Source organism: Sinocyclocheilus grahami, unplaced genomic scaffold, assembly GCF_001515645.1.
Source record: "Sinocyclocheilus grahami isolate Dianchi unplaced genomic scaffold, SAMN03320097.WGS_v1.1 scaffold12.1, whole genome shotgun sequence".
Classification (NCBI taxonomy): Eukaryota; Metazoa; Chordata; class Actinopteri; order Cypriniformes; family Cyprinidae; genus Sinocyclocheilus; species Sinocyclocheilus grahami.
Genome location: NW_015505191.1, coordinates 2,952,854 through 2,973,683, shown reverse-complemented (window position 1 = coordinate 2,973,683; position 20,830 = coordinate 2,952,854). Strand labels below are relative to the sequence as shown.

General features: G+C 39.0%; 1 protein-coding gene across 3 annotated transcripts in view; it reads right to left on the bottom strand.

Annotated features, from left to right (window-relative positions):
* Window positions 1-20,830, bottom strand: part of spns2 (SPNS lysolipid transporter 2, sphingosine-1-phosphate) — a 77,742-nt gene that overhangs the window by 42,690 nt on the left and 14,222 nt on the right. For all 3 annotated transcript variants that reach the window (XM_016288533.1, XM_016288541.1, XM_016288524.1), the window contains exon 2: window positions 10,151-10,216. In XM_016288533.1, the coding sequence (XP_016144019.1) occupies window positions 10,151-10,216 (66 nt within the window). The remainder of the gene's footprint in view (window positions 1-10,150; window positions 10,217-20,830) is intronic.

The following is a 20,830-nucleotide window of genomic DNA, read 5'->3' as shown; positions in this document are numbered from 1 at the left end:
GCTGGTTGAATACTTGCATGTGTCTTTTCTCATTGTGTGTTCACAATCTATAGAGGCCTCAATAGAATATGAGAAGATGTTGAGTTGTTTGAGATTAAAAAGACAGCGCAATGAATCAAGCCAAAGCAAACAGATGAAAGTATAGTGGAAGCTGAACAAAGAGATTCAAAGCTCAGCTTTTCATGAAGAATATAATAACACAGTAAACAGAAGTCACCTATAACAAGATAAATGGTCCTAAAACTGAAATGCAAGACATCACATCAGGGAGAAAAGCATAGTTTATATTAGTAGCTGTTCTAAAGTAGAAAATAAGTCTGTCTTTAACACAGAAAATGCTCTGATGTCATAACTAACAGCTGATACTCCTAATCCTGCAACTTACATAACTGTTTAGCCACTGGAAAGATGCATGCAAAAATACCATCCACTATCACTTCTCATGCACTTCTGTCAATGTTTAGTGCTAGCAGCAAGGAAAACGGATGCGTCACAGCTGCGATGATGGAGAGCTTTCAAGTGACTATTACGCGGCTGTTCTGTTCAAAACTGTTCAAAAAGCTTGATGACAAATGCTTAGCCATTAGCTCAGGGGAAGCCTGTCCACGAATTAGCCACCCACAATCCATCTCTCCACTTCCTCATACACAGAGAAAGAATATTCCATAAAGATTTTTTCCATACCCCATTAGAAATGTGCTTGAGCGAAGCAAACTTTAATAGAGATGTCCTTAAAACATGGCTAAATGGACTTATGTCAAACAGCAGAGGCAGTTATATCGCGATAAGGCTGAAGTGGTGACAATTTTTGATTCGGTTAGCATTCAGATTTTTTTTCCTTTCACTTTATTGTGGCATTCGCAAAGCTACAGTTTTTTTTTTTAAGGGAACATGCAATGTGTTTTATAAGATAGCTGGAAGTTTTCAGAATAAAAAATGGGAATAACATTGAGCACTGAATGAAAAAGAACACAAAGCACTTTCATGTGGTTTACAGCATGCAGTATCATTTTGAATTGGAGGGTGCTGTTTTGTTTCTGTACGCCCATATTAGCTGCACTTCTTATGTGAAAGTGGTTAGAAACAAAAATGTGGGTCTGTGTGGGATGGAGAGCAGGAAGAGTTTGTGGATTAGTGCTGGTAAATGAGACTGACCTGTCCCAGGTCATTTTTAGATACAAAAAAGGCAAAATAGTAATTAGCAAAAATACTACAAGGTAAAAAGCTAAAAGTATACCAGTTAGAGTTATAATTGCATAGGTCCAGTATAGGATACAGATGACGAAGATGATGGTAATGGAGCGAAACTCTTATAGTAAAGGTTTTCCGGTCTCCATTATAACAATGAGAATGTATACTAAATGTATTTGTAAAGCAAAACCTAGCAATCCCAGAGACAAAAGGCTCTGAATGATGATGTATCATAAAACTATGCAAAGCACTAATCTTTCTAAATCTGCTTCGGAACAATATCTATTGTGAAAAGTGTTATTGCAAATGACAGCTCCATTTTAATAACACAGTGACTAAGCTTGACACCCAAAAACATATTCACATAACACATACACCTGTTGCATACCGCTACTGAAAGTATGAAAAATATTCCAGTTTTCAGCCTGGATTCTCCTCTTTACTGTAAATCTGTCAGGGAGGTGTTATATGCTCTCTTCTCGGTTCACATTACAATTTCCCCGTAAAATTATGCAACATTATAAAGTAAAACCTGATGCTTCACCTTTAAACCTCAATGAAGGTTTGTCAGGAAATGTTAATATGCAAGTTTGCATCCAAGGATGTTTTTGCGAGAAAAAGTTTAGCGTATTAGATTGTCTACCGGTATGTCTGATGGAAATGCTAATTCATTTCTGTTAACACAATCTTTTTTTGTGCATATATGTTGATACTTCAGATGTCGTGAATAGTTTGGAAACACTTATTGTGAACTGCTCACAGGCCATTCCTGTAGTGTTTGTCAGATATTTTGCATTGACATTTGGCATCCAGACCGAAGCTGCTGTCATGCCTATGACGGATGTATCTGTGCGTCTACCCAGAGACTCCACCTTTGGATTTTTCTCACCTAACCTTCATGCTCATGCATACCTCCGTCAGAATTCCGCCTCAATGAAGGGCTTAGCTGATGCTTTCACCACAACACAAACACACAGGGCTGCCTACCCGCTGAACATCACCAGCATTCCTCTAGTTTACCTCATTGCAAACCATTTCAAAGAAACTATTTCAGGCTTCAGTAGTCTTGGCTTACCGGTGTGGGTGTGTTTGATTTATGTGTGCGAGAGCACGTTTCTTGGCCTATTATGTGTAAGTTGTTGGGTAAAGCTTCACTGAAATAGGCCACACTGTTTGTAGCGTACCAGAATGTAGCAGTGACTCTTTTTTTTTGATACACCATGATCAGCGCTGCCAAGGTTCTGGGGTGAAGCCTTGCGATTGTGTGGCCCGCATGTGGAAGTTGTGGTAAACGGTGTTAGGTTATTATGCTTTTCACCACTCACTATTAGCTCTCAGCTGTACGCATGCCTTTCAACAGATCTAAGAGGGAGGAGAGGAGTGCCACTGATAAAAGGGAAGATCAACTCAACACTTTCCAGGTGAATAGTGTTAGCACAGAGAGTGTGGGACATTTACATGGTGCGTAGGCACACATTATGCACAGAAACACACTTCTTTGAAGAAACACAGTTGTACTTTTACAACCTTCCACACACTAGGGTGACCATACGTGCCAATTTCCCAGGACGCGTCCTGGCAAGGATTATGGTCACCCTATACACACAGAATAACAATGTTACAGCCTAGATGTTTTAAATGTCCACTGGAGGTTATAAATCGAATCCAGATGAAGATTGATGTTCAGGATTTTCATCAGTTTGATGTGTTGGGAAAGCTCTTTTGAAGCTAGCTTCCCAAAATACAAGAGAGTTTAATTTTTAACAGATTTATTTTCTATTTCTAATTAACTAATCTTTTGATTCATTTCACCAATATGACTCATTAAATTTTTTCCCTGCAATTGTCACTAAAAGCATCAATTATAACTATAAGCACAAATTTACGCAACAAACATAATGACGAACAGAAATATTTACCTATTTCACTATAGAAGGATATAAAATGCCATGCATGGACTTGAAATGAAGCAGTGAATCGTTTCTTCAGACAGATTCTTTTGAATGAACTGTTTTTTTATTGAATGAATGAACTGTCCAAACTAACTGATTTAATAAAATTAATCGTGTGAAACAGTGAATTGTTTTCTTTGGATAGGTTCTTTTGAGTGAACTGTTCAAACAAAGTGATGTCCAAAAGTGAATTGCGTGAAGCAGTATATTGTTTCTTTGGACAGTTTTTTTTTCAGTGAATGAATGAATGAATGAATATACTGTTCAAACTATAATTAATCACATTTCCCAAGACTACTTGAAAGACAGAATAGTTCAGATTTACTCGCTCACTTCACTCAACTCTAAAGTTTCATGCACAATATAATGTGATATTTTAAAAAATCATGTAGCGTCTTGTCACACTACAGTGTCACCCAGTAAGAAAATGTTGTTAAACTGGGTGCATCACTGCTCTCAGTAAGTTATTTCCCAATAGAGCACAGAAAAGATGTTCTGACACTGATTCCTTCACTATGGACAATAAAGGTAAAAGAAGTCAACCGTACATGGGAAATGGAGCTTTAACTGTATTTTTACAGTACCGGCCTTGGTTAGAAACCAGAACTGAGTCGAGAAAAGATAATATCCTGTAATTTCCTTGCTTACGGCTGGTTAGACTCCATGTTATAGCTGGGAGCTGGTGTGTGAGAAACGTGGGATATGGGCTTTTTTAAAGTGGGTGTGGAGTTTTCCTCTCCAGCCTAGAGCTGTACATCTAATGATAGGCCAGCATTCAAATGACAGTGTGTGTAAATGTGTGTGTCTATGCTGAGGTCCTTGCCAATGCTGTTTAAACCAATGTGACAAATTTACTCACGTTGGTAAGTACAAATGCACACAAACCCCCACGTACCAACATAATATATCAAAGGATCACACCCATGTTCTCTCTCCCTGAATGTACTGTAATAAACGGTTTGACCTTGAGAGATGTTATTGTGTGTGGATGGGTGGTTGAGTCCACAGGGGACAGAGAAGAATAGACCCTCGCCTTGTATTGATTATTGAGATGTCTTCGTCATACAAGAAAATGCTCAGGGATTGTGCCAAGCCTAATCTAACTCTAATGTCCGAGGGATTATTATGGGGTCACTGTCAAAAATGCTTTGTTGTGTTGACCACTGAGAGAGCTTCAGTACAGATTGGGTCTGATGTTTTTTGTCTGTTTATTTGCTCTCTCTGTTCCTGTATTCCATTTTTGGAGGAAAACTGTCCAAGCAGACTCTTTAAATGAAAGATAGGATGCCTTTGTGAATTTCATTTGAGGTGGGCCATTCCCTGGCTTTGGGGTTAATGCTTGCTGTGATTGGCTGCAGGGTTTTGATTGGCATGAAGCTCTGTGAGCATGGGGTTTAAGAGGGATCAATGAAGCTCCTGCCCCCATCCCCGTTGAGACATGGCCTAAAAATTATTCACACACATTATATAAATTACATACAATATATATTTCATATGTATATGAAATTTGGAGAAAAATTAGCTTAATTCTGCTATTTATTTATTTTAAATTGTGCTGAAATATGACCCTGACATTTCTTTGTGAGATTCACCCATCAGGCTGATCTAAAGCAGATTCAAGCTGAAAGACCTACATATCTATTCATAGCATGTGCAGAGATGTGGATTTGCTGTATTGATTGCTCATTACCCAGTGTCAGAGCCAGGCTGATGGAGAGAGAAATTGTTTTTTTATTTTTTTCCCTCCGTTTTCGCATTGACACGGCTGTGGATCATTACATCTCTGTGCCATTGACTGTGGGAATGATGAGCAGGTGCTGCGCTTTCCCTCTTTCATTTCCATCTCTCTCGCTTAGTCTATGTCCGTCTCCTTCGAGCACATCTCCCGCTGTCTGTATCCTGCTGTGGAATCCATTTATTCATTTTTTAGACGCCTGTCAAATTGACAGTGCAGCAAAAACAGCTACAGAGCAATGTCTTGTGAGAAACCTAATGATACCGAGAGGAGAAGAAAGCAGGGATATCATAGTACAGCTGTGGTCTGAGTGTGAACAGCTGATAATACACAGATACAGTAGCTCCTCGCTGTCCAGGCCAAAGAAATCAGAAACTGTAAGATCCGCCATTAAAACGAAAGCTGAGAAGGGGACAATTGTGGCTGTGTCAACATACAGTGGAAGTGCTGTACTACAGGAGGCCTGTGTTTCTGTGGTTGACATCTCAATTTTTTAAATAATGTCTTTTAATGGCTCATGGCTATGTAAGCCAATATCCTGACGGTCACGATCCACACAGAAATTTCTTCTCAATATAGCGCATTCTTTGTCTGGGTGGATGTAGTCGAGCACCTGGGCTGCAGTCATTCACTGGCCACAGACTGACTGCAGCTATATACAACACATGCCCTAGACGGAGCGGCTAGACGAAGACATGGACTCAGCGGAGTCGTGTCAGGATTCAAAAGCAGCGTCCGCTCCTGCCTTGACAGATGGGATAGGAGGCTGCGACAGACACACACCTCACATGCAGACAAGAGCTGCCATCTTTGACCAGAGGGCACTGACCTCTTGACCTTTAGAGCAATACAGTCTAATTAGAGTCTCTACGGTGTCGTCAGAAAAGTGAAACATGCCGTATCATATTTTCGTCCTTATAAAAATGATTATTAGTCACTATAGCTCATGATCAAAACCTATAACCTTCAGTATTAAAGTTAGGTAACCCTCACCTTTTGTGCTATGGACATAAATAATACCTCAAATCATGCACCAGCTTCAAATGTTTGCTATTACATTTCTAATAGAACAGACAGAAAAACTCATATCTTTCATATTTGGGGTGGGCTTTTTTGACTTCGGTCTGTAGACAACACATTAACAACTACTCTGAACTAGGGATGCATAATTTAAAAAAAAAGCCAAAATCATGATATGTCAGTGCACAACATGCGCCAACCATCTTCCCAAATTTGCTATGATAAATCATAAACCTGCTGCTGTCAACTAAAAGTGAAGCTTTAAAGGCTCACTGTGGTTTTCTGCCAAGATAAACGCTAGACAGTTTAATGTCTGAAAATGAATACATTTTGGTATTGTAATTTTTCAGTTTTACCATAAAAATGTTTTTAGTAATATTTCTTGTTTTAATATTTTATTATTTATTTTATATTATACTATGAGGCCGTTGAATGCTTGAATCTGATTGGCTGACGAACGTTCTGAGGTGTGCAATTATTTTCAGGGAAACGCACGGCGATCATAGTTCCAGGCAGCTCTCTTGACCGCATTACAGTTCCATATCACTTTTCATAGTTAACTGTAATAACGGAAATTAGCATACAGTACCTATACAGCACACAGGAATTACTGCAATCACACGTGCTCGCACACGCACACTATGGTCACGCAGTTTGCACAAAAAGGTGTTGTCAGCGCTGCCCTGATGATTTTATCAGTTAGCCTATAGTGTAGCAACTTAAAGGCTACACATGACATTTCTCACTAGCGAGGTAATAACTGCAGTCCAGTCACATGATCATTGTGGTGGCATATTTTGCACTGACAAGCAAGCACTTTTTTTTTTGTGTGTAAATCAAAAAAATTATTTAGTTACTAATTATTTCTGTCAAAACAATCACAAACCTTTTTAGGATTAAAAATCAGTCTAGGTTTTAGGTTGCATATGGCTCAAGACCACCTAGTAAACTGATGCTTAGACCACAGGAAATTTTAGCATTCGGCTGATGTTCATCCTCATCTATCCATCTTCAGCAAATATTTCGCAGAGAGGCCATCCAGATTCCCCACACCCATCCTTAAAATGCCGATGTCACCTACTAAACAAAAGAGCAAGGAGGCGGCCCTCGGGACAGTAATAACATCCGAGTTAACCCTCTCTTCTTTCCTCATTCCATCTTCATTATTTCCATTTTCTATCTCGCAGATGTCCAGAACTGCCTGCAGGTGTTGTGGCTAGCAAACGGTCAATTCTTCTTCTGTGTCAACAATAATTGCTCTTTCCCACTAATCTGAAATTAATATCTCTTAGTCTGATAGAGGTTTGGTTAAAAGAAATAAAGCATGAGAGAGCATTGGGAGTGGGATCAGATCTAGAATCCTTGTCTTTGTAGACAAGGAGGTGATTGACAGGTATGACAGCCACAGGCAAAAGCACATCGTGTAAAGCCAGATAAAGTCAATATTGCCCTTATAAGGTTACACGAGAGCAGTCTGTGTGTCAATATCGAGTATAGACACGCATTTGTCAGGAAATATGACACTGGGCATCACTTGAAGGACACAAACCAGACATGTATCATATAACCAATATTTTACATATGTGAAATATTTTTCTATGATATGAATACTTTCATCTCCTTGATTTGTTAATATGAGTGTTTTGGTACTCACCGCATTAAATCAATGATGCATTAGGCCTGAATCACACTGTGTTGGGGTTGCGGTATGACCTCATCTCCGTGGTACTAGATACTCTAGTTTTCCCACAGCCCATCATTCACTAATTTACTGTTTACTATGTTTACATCCTTTTGTTATGACAATGACACACTATCATTACAGATCGACTTGCAAAGAAAGGCCTATGAGTTTAATTATATTATGAAAAGCTTCCTCCTCCCAACCTGTCACTATATTTCTCCTCCTGTTTTATGGTAGACTGCCTTAGTCAGCTATTCCTCAAGACATTCCTAAAGACATTAATCTCAACATCACTCCGTGCCATGTGTGCTTTAAGACATCCTGCCACAGTCTGTAGATTTGGGAAAAGCTAGCTCTGTCAAACTAACAGATGTGTGTGCAAAAACAAACAAAAAAACTTGTGTGCCACTCACACAAATCAGAGTACGTCACAATAGGACACACTCCAGTTGATCGCACGCCATCCCTTCAACCAACTTTTCACACTGAGGTTCTCAGCCGATGGCCAGAGCATCTGAAATTTCGTTGTGTTGTGTGAAGACTGAGGTCAGACTGGGATCAGAGGCCAAACTAAACCTGCCGCAGACACTTTCTCTACACTCTGTAAGCACAGACCCCATGCACTGCTTAACAAAGGGATTTTTCCCTGCTCACATTTTTCTAGGTGGCATAGGATGTGGTTCAGGATGTGGTTTGCTTTGATATTTTGTTAAAGCTCGATTTTATTAGTGCAAAGACTTTCATATTTTTATGTCTATAACAAAAAAGCCTGCTAAAAGAGAATAAGAAATCTCTACCAGTAATGTCTTGATGGCAACCCATGTGCTGGGAAAAAAATTTTCTTCACTCCATTCAATCTCTTCCCTGCTGACAGTTTCACAGCATGAGAGGTGCCATCCCTCCTGTAGCATATAGACCAATAATTGGCTGCCATGCTGTCAAAGCACCAATTCCTTGCTGAGAATCAACCTATAGAAAGTTTCCAAGCAGTCATTCACTTTATGGTTAACCTGAGCCAAGCATAATTGCAATGTTTATTTGCTTCCAATTACAGACTAATCAAAAACACATTTTCTTCAGTGAGTGACAGTACGATTTCTGCAGTCTAAATTGGTCAGCTAAGCAAAAACAGAGAAGAACTCTTTCTTACGGTCTGACAGAATGAACGTTTTCCTTTGTATATCTCACTCATCTCTACAGTCAGTTATATTATATAATTGAGCTGAATTAAGCTTGATGTCTCACTTCAAAAAATCCAAACTTTTGAATGGTAGTATGAACAGTATATACATATAAATAGAATTATATTTATTTGCTCCACCCTATTTGCAAATTAGCATCTTAAGCATGAACCTCACAAAATTGTTTCTTTCCAATTAGATTTATCCTGTTTTAAGAGGTGTAGATTTTTATATTTACTTCACCCTTTTCACCCAGAATTAAAATATCCCACTCTTAAATACTGAAAGGTTTATGTGCCGAGGTCTCCTTGGGCCAGTTATTCTAATATTTTCAAACCAAATGAATGGGGGCAATAGATAAACATTGAGCTGGATCTGAATCCCAGACATCCCTGTCTATGCAACCGCTCAATGAGCCTATGTGTGCTTGTTGTATATATTCTTGCCTCCGTGTATGGCGGCGTCTCTGTTTGCATACACAAGTACAGTTTGTGTGTGCTAGTGTTCATAGGGCTGCTCCAATAGGACCTCCACACAGTGACTCTCCTTCACAAAAGCCACTTGATTTGGACCCAGCCCGGTTCAGGAAGCCCAACCCAACGGCCTCCAAAACCCCCACCTGACCCAGCGCAAGCCAGCCGTTTGAACACTGAACCCTCTCATTCACCTCCCTCCGTATACATCCACTGATTCCTAGCCCCCCACAAATAACCTTTAATGATGTCATAATGTGTTACACTTCACTGTCATCTGCATATAATAAGGGAACAATTATTAGTCATTTTTTTAATTTTAGCCGTTATGAACCTTAGCGACAGACTACAAGCATCTCTAAGCTAACAAGAGTTCTGTGTGTTTTCCAGAATAAACTAGTCTTTTCCTCCCATTAAAAGGAACCGGAGAGTGGACTCACAGTGTTGGGCATCCACTGCAGTACTATTACAGTTTCCTGTAACAACCAGACTGAAAAGAAAAAACATTTACAGGTTCCCATGTACCTCACTGGAGTTTTACGTGGTCTTTTTCTTTAATAGAAATATTGGAAAATGTATGTAATGTCCTTGCACTGTTGAATAATGGACAGATCACAGCGCAGGGTGGGTCTCCATCCAATCCACACAACTGTGGCAGTCCTCTGTTTTGTTAAACCCTAACAAGTGCTTCAAGCACAGTAAATTACACTGGCTTTGGGGAAGAGGGAGGTGGAACTGGAGCACCTCATTCACAGTTTTTTCCTCCTTTGTTAACCCTGTCACTTCGGCTGCAGGGAGCTTAATGGATTTTAGTATTCTCTTCCACCTCAAGTCAGTGATATAAGTCAGAGAGTCTGTGTGTGCACACTGCATGATTGCAAAACCACGTAATTATGGGATTATGAGAGACTTACCTGTTTGCAACAAGCCTGCTCCGCTGTCACCAACGTTGAAGTGTTTCTGTATGTCAAGGAGGACACCTGGGAAACCGAGACAGAGAGACATTAGAATCGTGCTCTGGTGTAAATTTTTGCCTTTAAACGCAACAATTAGAGTTAAGACTATTTGAGTTTCTTTTTGAAGAAATGATTAGCGAATGAACTTTCAGACATCTTCTGTGCTAAGCATTTTAAAGAATTAAAAATATTGACAGGTGTTTCTCATTACACTTCCTTGTGATCCTCAATAACAGAACAATTACAGGCTTATGTGGGATCCTATGGATGAACACACACACACACACTTCTACACTGGGCTGTTTGAGTTTGAAGTCAAATATAAAATACAAAGTGTGCTGAAGCGTAACAAAGGCATTGGTATGTCCTCAGAATAAAAAAGAAAAGAGAAAGAAACGCACTTTGAATGTACCTCGAGTTGCAGACAGTAAGGAAAGACACTGACTGCACTGGAATGCGAGCAGGTGGCGTGACTCGTGTGACAGGAATGTTGCATTTGTCACTATGTGCGGACAAGCCTGCACCTGCCAAAGTGCCTCTTCTCAGTACGTCTTTGCTACAACGTGCCAATGACAAGTCAAAACGGGTGCGATGGGAAACCGTGAACTGATCGAGGCGAAACTCGAAGATGACTAAAGCCACTACAGCAACAGAAACAAATTGCTATTTTTATTTCTCACAGCCACTCCTGTGTTATATGTCTGTGTTTGTACAAGACATTAAAAAGCATGACGTAATTAGCCAGGCAGCACTGAAAAGTTAATTAAGAGACGGTTCGGCGGCATTAGGTGTTTGATCTGGGTGCGTGAAGCCTTTAATGCGGATGTCTTTCTCTCTTCCTCTATTCGTACAGGACTGTTCAGTGATTTAGAGATGTAACATCAGAGATAACATCAAGCATGTTGGATCTCTATTGCTCTTGTCTAATTTCATTGGCTGTCAGTCACAGACTCTGTTTACAGCCTCTCCTGCATTTAGAAGTGTCTGAATGCTGTGTGCTTTGCACAAATGGAAGATCAAAGCGTTTGTCTGAGAAGAGTTGGACAGTTAAAGAGCACCAGAGGCTTAATTTCTCCCTTTAAAGTGATCAGAAAGAAGGAATGTGGAGATGAGAGACTGAAGATTTGAAGGCAGCAACACGAAAGCTGCAATTACATTAAAACGGGTATAATACTGCCCTGATCAAGAGCTCTTTAGACTCCCGGCCAAAACACACACAACAAACCATATAGCAACTTGATATGGTCAGATGATACAGAAGATATGTAGGCACCAGGCTACATCTTCTAAAAATGATTACTAATGAACTGATTAAAAGACATTAAGATCACCTTTGCTATCATGAAACACTCACAGTTTTTTATTTTATTTATTTAGTCATTTAGCAGTGACTATCTATATTTTTTTTATCAAAAGCGACTTACAAATGAGGACAATAAAAGCAGTCAAAACTAACAAAAGAGCAACAATATATAAGTGCAAATGACAAGTCTCGGTTAGCCTAACGCAGTACACGTAGCAAGGTGTATATATATATATATACACACAATTTCATTGGCTGTCAGTCACAGACTCTGTTTACAGCCTCTCCTGCATTTAGAAGTGTCTGAATGCTGTGTGCTTTGCACAAATGGAAGATCAAAGCGTTTGTCTGAGAAGAGTTGGACAGTTAAAGAGCACCAGAGGCTTAATTTCTCCCTTTAAAGTGATCAGAAAGAAGGAATGTGGAGATGAGAGACTGAAGATTTGAAGGCAGCAACACGAAAGCTGCAATTACATTAAAACGAGTATAGTACTGCCCTGATCAAGAGCTCTTTAGACTCCCGGCCAAAACACACACAACAAACCATATAGCAACTTGATATGGTCAGATGATACAGAAGATATGTAGGCACCAGGCTACATCTTCTAAAAATGATTACTAATGAACTGATTAAAAGACATTTTTATACTGTACAAACCGTATTTTCTATTGCCCTACACCAACCCTACCCCTAAACCTACCCCTCACAGGAAACTTTCTGCATTTATAGATTTTCAAAAAAACTAATTCTGAATTATTTATAAGCCTTTTGAATTACGGGGACACTGAAAATGTCCTCATAAATCACCTTCTCATTGTAATACCTATGTCATACCCATGTTATTATACAAATTTGTGTCAAGTGCAAATGACAAGTCTCGGTTAGCCTAACGCAGTACACGTAGCAAGGTGTATATATATATATATATACACACACACATACACATACAGTACATACATACATATACATACACACACACACACATACATATATATATTTATACAGTATATATATATATATATATACATATATGTATATGTATATTATACACACACAGGTAAGTTTGTTGATAACAAATTAAGTTTACACACAAATCTAGATATTAAATAAACCTGCAAGACACACACACACACACACAAAGAAAAACAAGTAGCTAGAATAGAAAAAATAGAAAGCTAGTGTTTGTTTGTTTTTTGTTGTTTAAAAAAAAAAGATACATATAGATAAAGTAGAATTAAAATAGAATAGAAAGTGTTAGAGTTAGAGTGTCAAATCAAGGTGGAACAGATGTGTTTTTAGTCGTTTCTTGAAGATGGTTAAGGACTCAGCTGCTCGGATTGATTTGGGCAGGTCATTCCACCAGGAGGGAACAGTTAATGAAAAAGTCTGTGAAAGTGATTTTGTGCCTCTTTGGGATGGCACAATAATACGCCGTTCACTTGCAGAACGCAAGCTTCTAGAGGGCACATAACTCTGAAGTAATGAATTTAGGTAAATGGGTGCAGAGCCAGTGGTGGTTTTGTAGGCAAACATTAATACCTTGAATTTAATGCGAGCAGCTACTGGTAGCCAGTGCAAATTGATGAACAGAGGTGTGACATGCGTTCTTTTCGGCTCATTAAAGATTAATCTTGCAGTGGCATTTTGGATTAATTGTAGAGGTTTGATAGAAGTGGCTGGAAGACCTGCCAAGAGAGCATTGCAATAGTCCAGCCTGGATAGAACAAGAGCTTGAACAATGAGTTGTGTTGCATGTTCTGAAAGAAAGGGCCTGATCTTCCTAATGTTTTAGCAATGTGGTCTGAGAAATTCAGCTTATCATCAATCACAACTCCAAGGTTTCTAGCTGTTTTGAAGGAGTTATGGTTGATGAGCCTAACTGGATGGTGACATTTTGATACAAGTGATGGGTTTGTTGAAACCACAAGCAGTTCTGTCCAGGTTGAGTTTAGCTTAGCACCGTTAATCTTTAAAATACCGGTAACACTTTACAATAAGGGCCCATTAGTTAATGCCAGTTAATGCATTAACAAACAATAGCGGCCACACTTTAAGGTCCAATTGTCGCTATTAACAGACCATTAACTACTACTTAACATAATCCTTTAACATAAACTCCTAATTTGCTGCTTAATAATAGTTGGTAAAGTAGTTGTCAAGTTTAGGTATTGCACAGGATTAGGGATGTAGAATATGGTTATACAAAATATGTGCTTTATAAGTACTAATAAACAGTCAATATACTAACACTAGGCATGCTAATAAGCAACTTGTTAATAGTGAGAATTGGTCCCTATACTAAAATGTTACCACAATAACTAACAATGAGCAATACATTTGTTACAGTATTTATGAATCTTTGTTAATGTTAATACTACTGTTTGTTGTCAGTTTGTGTCAAAGTACATTGTCCAATAATTAAAAATAAATCAATATAAAATGTTAAATAAACACTATTTTATTTGTTCAGTTGCATGTCATGTGACCATTAATCTATGAACGTCCAAATGTGTCGTTAATTTATTGAAACATTAACTTAAAACTTAATTTTAAGTTTTAAGGGGGGGGGTACTTCAAGTAAAATATTTTAGGTCAAAGACATTCGTCTGACAGAAAAGATTGGGAAACCCTGAACATCCATTCTTCATACTTAACATTGTAATGTTGAGATTCTTAAATTTAATTTCAGCATTTAAAATAAATTATTTTTATATCCGTGCATCCCTAATTATGAAGTATAAATTCCTGGCTTACAATTTAAAAGGCTGCTGATAAACTTGAAGTACTTGATTTCATTAATTTCAGTTCCTAGCGAAACATATTGATTTGGATATGGGGCGTTGGCGTTCCACAATCCTCCTCTATGCTCAGGAACGGGTGGTCCCAAACTTTTTCCATCAGTCTAATCTGAGGCAGTGTACTAATTAGCTGTAGCACACTCCTCCGTTGCCCCCCATCCCTCAATCCCTCCATTTCTCACACTCCTCCCACTGGGAGGGGGATCCCTGTGCCAGATGGTACTGCGTTTCTCCTCTTTCAACCGAGGCTGCACCTGCCCACCCTCACGCCTGCCAAAGACACAACCTCAACCACCAAGCGCTTCCCACCAAAACTCCCACAGGCAAAACTGATGCAAACCATGTTACAATCTGATTTAGTATGTCCTTATTTAACATGATAAAGTAAGGACTTTTAACTGGAAGAGACTGGTACTAGTAGGTCAGTGTGTGCACAGCACAGCACCAGACCATGAGAGCAACTATCATATTAGTGAATTATATTCAGTGTTTGGCAGGCGATGCTGTCCATGTGTGATTTGCCCTAAATTCTTCCCTCTCTATCTTCTCTTCTGGCTCACTGATAAAGATAGTGTTTAAGGAAAACATGGCAACACCTTGAAACTTTTCAGAGAGAGCTGTCATGAAGCATTTGAGGTGCAGCCACTCTGACTACATGTTGCATCATACTGTAAAACGGTAGGCAATGTGGGCAATGCCACACAAGGTGATGCAAATGCCCCAAATGGCACCAGCAGAATCATCGACCTTCTAGTGTCCGCCTCGATGCCACCAGCCCTGAGGTGTTGCCATAGTAACACGGCACGGTCACACACACACACACACACACACAGAGGAGGCAAATGTCAGCTGGCGATTGGTCAAGTCAGCCTGATCAGGGTAGTAAAAAGGAACTCTGCAATAATGAAGAAATATGCAGTTATCTTGATTAGCAAAAACTTGATCTGATTCTTACAAGGAAAAGATCTTTCAGGTTTGGCTGATACGGTCACCTGCTTTGCACTTTGTCGCAGCCTATTTTAGAGTTGCTTTACCAAAATGAAGAAACCGCAACAGATACTGAAGGCGAAAGAATGCTGCCCATCCTGTTGTGACTGATCTATTGCATACAAAACACATCACGACACTGAGTGACTAAAAGAACCAACAGCCATTGAACAGAGTGTAAAATTACAGCATAACTCTACATAAGGTTGACTGAGATACAATCAGTTTTCTAAATAAATGAATCTGATCATCTAAAATAAACTTTTTTACCTGATGACAGATAAATGCACTTATGGAAGACGTTTTATGTTTGCATATTTGGATTGGGGTTGACAAAACCTTCATGGGAGAAAACATATACAGTTAATATAAACATACTGAACATACTTTATGATGTCATTTTTGTTATTTAACCCAAATAATTTGTGCAAAAAGCCTAATGCTCATTCCATACAATATTAATGAAATCATGGATTAGTAATAAAGTAAATCAAACCCGCTAATTTAGATTCAAATAAACATTTGCTTACAAATCACACAGTTAAGCTGCAATGCAAACAGACTGTGGTGTGAGAAAGAGTGCCTTTTGTTTTCTAGCACACTAGTTTCATTATCCTAAATGCTAATGAAACATTGACCCGTTCATGTGCGTGTCCATCTTATCAGCTGATTGGTGCAGTGAAATGGCGATATGCTAATACAAGTTGCAGTGCAATTGAATGATGCTTTTTGATATAACGCTTTCCCTATAGTGCCGTCCCCAGGAGACCCATTGGACATTGACCAGTGCACTGACCAATAGCATGTTTGAAAAAGCTCAGAGGGTCAGGATGAGCAAATCAGTTCTGTTAATGCGTCTAGTGCTATTTCAAGTCTCAGGGGAGTTCATTCGAGTGAAGCTGTTTAATGGATCCTGGAAGCTGGAGGAGCAGCCCTCCTGCATTTGATTTACACAAGACGGCATGATGCTATCTTAGACATACATTGTTTGGACCCATATTTGTCTGACCTGATAAGAGGAAGTCAGGCTGTAAGTTCAAGTGCTTGTTTGGGTTGAGTGTTTCTTAAAGACTCTGAACTCGTCCATGCCAAGAAATGCCAAGAGGTTTGAGTTTTGATATACTAAGCTACCCTTAAGGTGAACTGATGTTATATCAGCGAAATATTTTGTGTGTGAGAAACTGTCTGCATGTAAAAACCATCCATTCACTTAAACAGGAAGTGGTTCACCGGCTGAAATTCCTGTATGGTCAAATCCTAAAACGCAAGCATGCCCTATTCAACTGTCAGAAGCTTAAACAATGGCAAACATTTTTCTTAGAATCCAGACTCAAAAGCTCATTAATGTGGGAATACTGCATTAATGCATACAACACCCTGTTCTTATTTTTGTAAACACGCACGTCACAGCATAGACCCAGAGGACTGTCTAGTCGTCTGGGGAAAGAGAACGAAAACGAGGATCATTGAGTGATAGGACAGACCTCATTTTGCAATCCCCAAAAGAGAGATGATAGACCTGAGCAACCCCCGATGCTATTTTAGGGCTGGGAGAAGTAGGTTAGGATAAAGGCATAGCAACAGAGGCTGGCCGCCCTATATACTGTAACTGAGAATACGAGGAGAGGTGAGAGGAAAGGCAACTGGGAGAAAAGCAAAGCTTGATATAGTCAGAACTCTGTGAGGGGATTTTACTGGGAATGAATTGCATCTGCTGTAGTGTTGTTCATTAGCACGCTTCACCTCTACAATCCAGAAGTCTAAAATAGCTTTGTTATAGTGCTCTCCGCATTATTTTATCATCATTTGATAAATAAACGGTGCCATGATCAACATAAATGTACACAAATACCTCTTAAATGAAATTCAGTTTAGTACAAACCAATGAGTTTTAGTAAATAATGTACAATCTGTAGTAAGACATAATTGTATGCATTCCTTTAGCTCAAACAGTAAAGCATGGCGCTAGCAACGCATGAGCTGATAAAATGTATAAACTGAAAGCCATATTTGTGCTAAAAAAGAATGCAAACAGAACGTTTCAGCAGCATTTAGTATCTAGGTAAACTGGATTGCATAATGATTAGTAAATAAGTTTGCACTGTAGTGCTGCATGCAATTTTCAAATAAATTGCACCAGCTGATAGCGCCGTTTGCATGTGCTGTGTGTATTGTGTTAGCACCCGATTAAATTTAGAAACAATGCAAATAATTACATTCAATGCACAATGCATGTTCTCTTCCCCACTATTTGATAAACTGCTGCTGCCATGGTCAGTAGAAATGTACATAAGTATCTTTTGAAATTAAAATAAAATTTTATGCAATGCTATTTGCAGAAGACAAATAGTTTTGTAAATAAAGTGGAATCTATAATAAAACTACCATACATAAATAATGAGGCATATTTGCATTATAAAAAAAAATTTAAAAGAAAATTTTCTTTTGATTTTATATTTTAATTACTCATTGCAACGCTAACTTAACACTTGGTTAAACTGGATTGTAGGTGGTTAGTAAGCAAGTCGCAAGGTTTTGCACTGCAGTACTGAATGCAAACGTGGCAACTGTTTCAAAATAATCGCACCCTCTGACAGCGCTCTTTGCATTTGTGTGTGTTGTTTTAGCATCCGATTAACTAAAGAAACAGCAAGTTTAGTGCAATGTGGGGAAAAAAGCTCAATCTATAAATATACAGTAACTAGTTTACATACAAAATGAGCCATTTTTGTACTGAAAAAAAATCTCAAAACGAGTAGCACTTGGTTAACCTGGAATGCAGATGATTAGTAAATAAGATGCAGGGTTTTGTGCTGCAGTACTGTATTCAAAAGTGGCACAACTGTTTTGAATTTGCCCCTGTGTGTGTGTGGTAGGTCAAACTGCAGTACAAACGTACATTTCCATATCCTGTGTAATGCTATTCTTTGCGGTAAGAGAATTTCCTCTCTGCTCTGTTATGAAGTTCTCTCCCTCATTCTTTTCATTCTACCAGACCACTGGTACACTCTTAAAAAATAAAGGTGCTTCACAATGCCATAGAAGAACCTTTTTGTCTAAATGGTTCCATTAAGAACCTTTAACATCTGAAGAACCTTTATGTTTCACAAAAGGTTCTTTGTGGCGAAATAAGGTTCTTCAGATTACAAAAAGGTAAGAAAGAGATGGTTCTTTAAAGAACCTTTGATTGAATGGTTCTTTGTGGAACCAAAAATTTTGATGCACCTTTATTTTTAAGAGTGTACACTGTACTGCTGCTGACACATCCTGAAGCTCTCTTCCTCCTATTTTCTTTTCCTCCTTTCCCATCCCCTGCTTCTCTGCTTCTCTCATCAGCCTAAGGGTGATCCTTCTCAAAAGTGTAACAGGGATTGATATAACAACACCTCGACAGAAGTTACATATGTGCGAAAGCGGTGAAAACACTGTTCCCATGTTAACCCTTCCCAGCTTCTCTGCAAAATGTCTGCTCTCTTGCGCTGAGCCAAACCTACGAGAGTGCAGAGGCAGGGTAAGAGCTGACCACAAGTATGCTTGTCTGTTCTCGGCAAGCTCCTGACCGCCGGGTCCATACATATCCCGCAAACGATGGATGCTTTTTCCACTCAGCCTTTAACCACCACACAGTCCAAATAAACACAATGCAGATGTCAGAGAGGGTTTTAGCAGGCGTTTGCTGGTGTGGGTGTTTTGGAATTCCCTTACCATTTTATACCAGTAGTTCGTCATTACTGCCTCACCCTCAGGCGGGCTGCCAGCGCTGCTTGTCGTTGTACTGCTTTGTACGCTGTACTGCTGATTTGAGACTAGTTTTAAAGTGTGTGCACAACAGCAAGAATTGTCAAATTTATGAATATTAAATCACAAATGCACAGAAAATATATTCAGTAGTATTTCCTTTATACCAAAATACTTGCCCGGAGAGTGTAAATAAGCTGTGCACTGCGAGGCTTCTTCAGTCAGTCTTCTAGTTTAGACCACATCACATGCTTTTAAATATTACATAAAAAGAAAAAATAGGGAGAGGTTTTCTCCTGCAGAGGTGCTATGCAGAAACAGCATATAGTATTTGTGCATTAATAATTCATAAGAGAATTATCCTCTGGAGTGTAGGGCTGTGTATCACCAGCAAAGTCACGATACGATACATATCACGATACAGATGCCACGATACGGGACTGCATTGAATTTCACCTCAGAAGAGTTTAGTAAAACAGCTGTTTATTAAACACTGCTTACTATAGTGCCATTTCTAACTATTGGCAGAGCAGGCAGTTGACCTCTGCATTATGAAGGGCCTCCATAACGGTACCACAGTACAATATAGGTTATGGCATGTTTCATGTTTACATTGGGCACTCCCCACCAGATACAATATTCTGATTGTTTGCATCTTGTTTTTAAGCCCATAAATAATAATGTACTCGTTCTATTAAACTTATATTGTAATGTACTCATTCTAATATATAAAAAAATCATATTTACATTGCTGGTAGGTTATCATTGCACAAATTAACACACTCTCTACGTTTAAAAAAAAACAAAAAATTTGAAGAGTTCTAAACTAATCCGCTGTCTTCACTGAATCTAACGCACACACACACATGCTCAGTCAGATCACGTTGCGGCCGCACTCAGACATTCAAGAACAAACTTTTTAGCGCTACCCTGCAATTTTATCAACTAACTAGCTTAATCGCTCAAGAGCTACATTAACTTTCTCAACAAGGAGCTGGTAACATCATTGTTTCTAAAGGAATTAAAGCCACAGCTTCACTGTTAATAGAGAAACGCGGCAAAACGGTGGTCATTCATACATACACAGCCTCTCTCTCTCTCTCTCTCTCTCTCATAAATGAACACTTGATGAATTACACTTTTCTGAGAATAGAATATTGAAGTGGAGATCGCTAAACTGCAAGCTAACCAGTTTTTTCAGAAAGCAAGCGTGTTTATCCACAGTGGAGAGTAGGGATGTAACGATTACCGGTTTGACGATAAATCGTGATAAAATACCCCACGGTTAGTATTACCGTTTCATATTTTAATTATCACTATAACCGTATTCGATTACCGCGATTTGAACAACTGAGGATAAATAAATACTGTACTGCATAGGGCTCCAGAGTGCGACCAAATGGGCGCATTTTGCGATAATTTTTTCTGCCCGTGCGACTAAATTTTGTGTGCGGTCGCACTGGCGCGACAACCACATTGCTTAACTCATAAGCAGGAGCACGAAGCAAAAATTACGCAAATATTGAGGAAACGATGGATGGTTTGCATGCTGAAGTAAAGTAAAAGGCCGCTTCTTAAACCAAAGGTGAACATGCTGGTATTCATGTGGGGGGAAAAAACATGCAAGCACTGTCACCGACAGCAAGTTTAGTTTTACTTTTCTTTTTCTTTTCATTTTGAAAAGCTTGTTATCTTTGCTGTTTACCTCACGTTATGCTATGGGGGCTCTCTTTTTTATTTATTTGATTCCTCAGTGTTTGCTAAACGTTCTGTAATTTATTAGTCGGTATATAATACAGCATGTGGTGTAT